We start from the raw sequence: 5,431 nt of genomic DNA on the forward strand, positions 1-5,431 counted from the left end.
TATAGAGTTCGACGTGGCAGATGGATGCCAAGCGCTTCTCATCAATGAGGTTTAGTTGGTCAAACCGAGCTTGTACCCACTCAGACTCATCAAGCTTAACATCGGTCAAAATCCTTAAGGAAGAAATATCTACTTCGACTGGAAAGACTACATCCATACCATACATAAGGGAGAAGGGAGTTGCCCCAGTAGAAGTGCGTACGGAAGTACGATAGCCGTGTAATGCGAACGGGAGCATTTCGTGCCAATATTTGTAGGTTTCTACCATCTTTTGCACGATCTTCTTGATGTTTTTATTAACTACCTCAACAACGCCATTCATCTTAGGCCTATAAGGTGATGAGTTATGGTGGTCGATCTTGAAATTTTGGCATAGCTCTTTCATCATTTTATTATTGAAATTAGATCCATTATTAGTAATGATCTTGTTGGGAACCCCATAACGACAAATGATTTCTTTCCTGAGGAATCGAGTCACCACTTGTCTAGTAACATTGGCGTACAAGGTTGCTTCTACCCATTTTGTGAAGTAGTCAATGGCTACAAGGATGAAGCGGTGTCCATTTGAGGAAGTTGACTCTATGCGTCCGATCATGTCAATCCCCCACATGGCGAAAGGCCAAGGCGATGTTAGGACATTGAGAGGCGTTGGCGACACATGGATCTTGTCGGCGTAGATCTGGAACTTGTGGCAGGTTTGGACGTGGCGATGATAGTCAACCTCCATAGTCATCCAATAGTAGGTGGACCTTAAGATTTTCTTTACCATAGTGCTCCCACTGGCATGCGTCCCAAAGGATCCTTCATGAATATCCATTATAATGTGGCTTGCTTCTTGCTTGTTCACACATCTAAGCAAAACCGAATCATATTTCTCTAGTATAATACCCCTCCAATTAAGAAGAATTTGGATGATAGTTTTCGAAGATACTTCTTGTCGGTGATGGATGCATCCACATGGTACTCTTGGTTTTCTAAGAATTTCATGAAGTCATAGAACCAAGGATAACCGCCAGCTTCATCTCCTGCTGCTAGACAGTAAGCAGGCTCGTCTAAGTAGTTAAGGTGAAAGGATGGCGCTTCGTTCTTCCACTTGACCTTAAACATGGATTCTAAAGTTGCCAAGGCGTCAACTAGCTGATTCTCTTCTCGAGGGATGTGGTGGAATGTAATTTCATCAAAGTAGGGGACTAGTTTTAAGACATGGTTTTTGTAAGGAATGAGATTATGTCTCTTGTATCCCAAAATCCTTTGACTTGGCTGATTACCAAGGCTGAATCTGCATAGGCTTCCAGGATTTTGATCCTAAGATCGATAGCAGCTTCAATACCAAAGATACGAGCCTCATATTCGGCCATATTGTTTGTACATTCAATACATAATCTGGTGGTGAAAGGGAGGTGGAAATTAGTTGGAGAAGTGATTACTGCCCCAACACCATTACCGTGAGCATTAGAAGCTCCATCAAAAGCTAAGGTCCATCGGGATCCAGGTTCGGGTCCTTCCTCGGGACCGGGGATGTTGCAATCCCTAATCAGCATGATATCCTCGTCAGGGAATTCAAAACGCATAGACTGATAGTCCTCCAAGGGCTGTTGTGCAAGATAATCAGACAATACACTCCCTTTGATGGCCTTTTGAGTGATATGTTGGATATCGTACTCGGTTAAAGCCATTTGCCATCAGGCTACTCTACCGGTTAGAGCTGGCTTCCCAAAGATGTATTTGACAGGATCTATCTTAGAGATCAACAATGTTGTATGAGTGAGCATGTACTGTCTTAAACGTTTGGCAGCCCATGCTAGTGCGCAACAAGTATTTTCAAGCATCGAATACCTACTCTCATAATCAGTGAACTTCTTGCTAAAGTAGTATATTGCATGCTATTTTCTACCAATCTCGTCATGTTGGCCGAGGACACATCCCATAGATCCTTCGAGAATGGTGAGATACATGATTAATGGTCTACCAGGTACATGAGGCATCAACATAGGAGGTTCTTGCAAATACTTCTTTATTTTCTCAAATGCGTGTTGACAATCATCGTTCCAAATGATTTTCATCCTTTCAAAGAAGTTTGAAGATTGGATCACAAGTGGCGGTGAGGTGAGATATGAACCTAGCAATGTAGTTCAATCTACCTAGGAATCCTCAGACTCCCTTCTTGGGTTTGGGTGCAGGCATAACTTGTATGGCCTTCACTTTCTCGGTATCTACTTCAATGCCACGTTGGCTGACGATAAAACCTAGCAATTTGCCGGATCTTACCCCAAATGTGCGTTTGTTGGGATGAAGCCTCAATTTGAACTTCCTCATCCTCTCAAACAACTTTTCTAGATTGACAAGGTGTTTCTCTTTGGTTTGAGACTTGACTATCATGTCGTCGACGTAGACCTCAATCTCTTTGTGGATCATATCGTGAAAGAGAGTGACCATGGCTCGTTGGTATGTGGCGCCGACGTTCTTCAATCCAAAAGGCATATCCTTGTAGCAAAAGGTGCCCCGTGGTGTTATGAAAGTGGTTTTCTCCATATCTTCTTGAGCCATGCGGATTTGGTTATAACCGGAGAAACCATCCATAAAAGAGAAAACAGAGAACTGAGCCGTATTGTCTACTAGCACGTCAATGTGTGGTAGTGGAAAGCCATCTTTGGGACTTGCTCTATTTAGATCTCTATAATCCATGCACATTCTCACTCTGCCATCCTTCTTAGGCACATGCACAATGTTAGCAATTCATTGAGGATAATTGGAGACCGCTAGGAAGCTGGCGTCGAGCTGTTTTTGTGCCTCCTCCTTGATTTTCATAGCCATACCAAGACGGGTCCTTCATAGCTTTTGCTTTACTAGAGGGAATTCTTTTTTGAGAGGAAGGTGGTGTATCACAATGTCAGTATCGAGGCCAAGCATATCTTGGTATGACCATGAAAACACATATTTGTACTCATTCAAGAGTTCGATCAATTTTGCCTTCACCTCGTCTTGTAGAGCGGGGCCGACTCGGACTTCGTTTGCTTCCTCCTATGTCCCAAGGTTAATCACTTCCACTGATTCTTCGTGCGACTGAATGACTTTTTACTCTTGCTTGAGCAGCCTTGCCAATTCTTCGGGGAGTTCGGCCTCTTCCTCAGACTCTTCATTGGCTTGATTAATCGGGTTGTCAAAGTCATATGAGACCATAACAGAATTACCATTGGTGGTTGTCGAGGATGATCTGCACGATTTAAGATCCACGCTTTTATTGATATGAAAGAAAGGATGATTTGAAAAGAATTTTTTTTAAAGAAAATTGCCATTTTGAAAAAGGGTGAAACAAATAAATGAAAGACAAGGATCTCAAAATTGATTACGAACATGAACCTTTTTCATTAATGATTAATAAAGAAATTTGATGAGGCCCTACAAATGATCCCCTCACGCCTTGGGCTTGACATGGGTTCTTTTGATAAAGAGCAAGGAAAACAACATTGGGAATTACATTTTAATCAGAGTCACTTTAGGTATTTCAATCTCGGTCCATTTGGTGGCACCCTTTCCATCAGTATTTGTGAAGATCAAGGTAACCAGCGCTTGAGAAGTTTTCGGATAGCGGGAGCACTGATCCCTTTGTAGCTATCGGCGTGGGCTTCTTCAAATTCTGGGAGTTGTATCCTACACTGGTACGGTCCTTGTTAGCAGGAAGTTAAAGCAATCTTCCCCATCCTTGGGGGTGTCCATCCTTTATGATTGTCAAGGCGTCCTTAAGAGATGCCTTTGGAGATTCGACATCTTTTGATTCATCCTTTGCTGAAAAAACCATTTCAACATTGATAACTTCAAACGATTGGAACGAGACTTCTCTCATCTCCCCTTCTCCTTCAACGTATCGGAAAGATGCTAGGTGACTTACCACAATGTTCTCCTCACCCTCGATAACAACTAGTTTATCATCAGCTAAGAATTTCAATTTTTGGTGGAGCGTTGAAGTGACTGCACTAGTTGAATGGATCCAAGGCCTTCTAAGCAAACAACTGTAGGCTGGATAGATGTCCATTATGAAGAAAGTGATAAGGAAAGTATGAGGACCAATCTTCGTAGGAAATTCACCTTACCGATTACAGTCCTCCTAGTCCCATCAAACACTCTTACTATAAGCTCACTCAACTTCATTACAAGTCCTTCAATAGTTAGCTTAGCAAAGGAGCTCTTAGGCATCACATTAAGGGAAGACCCAGTGTCTACCAAAACTCTTTATAGGACTATGTCTACACACTCAATAGAAATATGGAGAGCCTTGTTATGATTCCTCCCCTCGGAGGGAAGCTCTTCATCACTGAAACCCAAGCTTAAGCTAGTAGCGATATTGTTAATTACCCATTCAAACTGACAAACAGAGATCTCTTGCGGTACGTGAGCTGTCCTCAAATTTTTTACCAAAGCATCCTTATGGGCTTCTGAGATCATTAATAAAGACAACATTGAGATCTTCGAGGGTGCATGGTTAAGCTGATCAACTACTCGATAATCGCTCTTCTTGATAATGCATAAGAACCCTTCTACTTCATTGGAAGGTGCATGGTCTTGTCTCTGCTGAGCGCCATCAATTTGTTTGCCTTTGTCTGAAGTTGAAGGATTGATAGTTCCAATTGGAGTGGGTGCCAGCGCAAATATCCTTCCACTTCTCGTAATTCCACCAGTGTCGATGATATTGATCATTGGATCACTAGACCTCAATGATTCTTCTTGAATCTTCTGTCCATGAATGTAGACGGAGGTGTCATACACCCATGGGCCTGCCTTGGTGTCAACATACGAGAATGGTGTGGGAACTGTTATTATGATTGGAGTAGCAGGATTTGTTGTCACGGTTAACTGAGAGAAGTTATATGGAATTTGCAGAGGAGGGACTTCGTCGTATGGTATCTCGAGGGTAGACACATCTTCTTTTGTGGACGGGAAGTCTACCACCAAGATTCCTTGGTCAATTAATTTTTGTATGACAGACTTCAACGTTCTACATTGTTGCGGGTTAATCAAACAGTGTTCGCAGTCATTACTACAGATGGGAAAGGCATTATCCTTCATTAAAGCATTCTTGATCTCGATTAGTGGTGTTTTTAACTCGTCCACACATGACATCAACCTCCTTCCGTTGTCAACTTCCATCATATTCGCGGCTACATTATTGTGAGGGGGCATCGGGTTGTTATTTACATTAGGCCCCTTGGGGGAGAACATGATTTCTTAGAATCAATAAGATCTTGAACCTTGTACTTTAATGCTTTACAATTCTCGATTGAATGCCCAGGAGCGCCCGAATGAAATTCACAGCGGGAATTTGCATCATAACCGGGAGGAAGAACCGCTGGCGGGGGTCCTAACTACCTTAGTTGTACAAGTGATCCCCTTAATAAATATGGTAGAATGTGGCTATACGGCATGGGAACCATGT

At 42.5% G+C, this 5,431-nt stretch overlaps 1 protein-coding gene across 1 annotated transcript; it reads right to left on the reverse strand.

Moving 5' to 3' along the window:
• Positions 1–3,682: 3,682 nt before the first annotated feature.
• Positions 3,683–5,178, reverse strand: LOC127131039 (uncharacterized). Its single transcript, XM_051059982.1, has 3 exons — positions 4,354–5,178; positions 4,092–4,143; positions 3,683–4,017 (listed from the first exon to the last, which is right to left on the reverse strand). The coding sequence occupies exons 1-3, from the start codon at positions 5,176–5,178 to the stop codon at positions 3,683–3,685; spliced, it is 1,212 nt and encodes a 403-aa protein (XP_050915939.1).
• Between the last annotated feature and the right edge of the window lie 253 nt (positions 5,179–5,431).

The sequence above is a fragment of the Lathyrus oleraceus genome, chromosome 3 (assembly GCF_024323335.1).
Source record: "Lathyrus oleraceus cultivar Zhongwan6 chromosome 3, CAAS_Psat_ZW6_1.0, whole genome shotgun sequence".
NCBI lineage: Eukaryota > Viridiplantae > Streptophyta > Magnoliopsida > Fabales > Fabaceae > Lathyrus > Lathyrus oleraceus.

What these genes read in the sequence shown, in the direction of transcription:
- LOC127131039 (XM_051059982.1), bottom strand. Translation starts at nt 5,178, where the DNA reads ATGCCCCCTCACAATAATGTAGCCGCGAATATGATGGAAGTTGACAAC. An exon ending in CTGTTTGTCAGTTTGAATGG is followed by an intron (nt 4,144 to 4,353) that starts GTAATTAACAAT and finishes CTTGTAATGAAG; the next exon opens with TTGAGTGAGCTTATAGTAAG. An exon ending in GACTAGGAGGACTGTAATCG is followed by an intron (nt 4,018 to 4,091) that starts GTAAGGTGAATT and finishes ACATCTATCCAG; the next exon opens with CCTACAGTTGTTTGCTTAGA.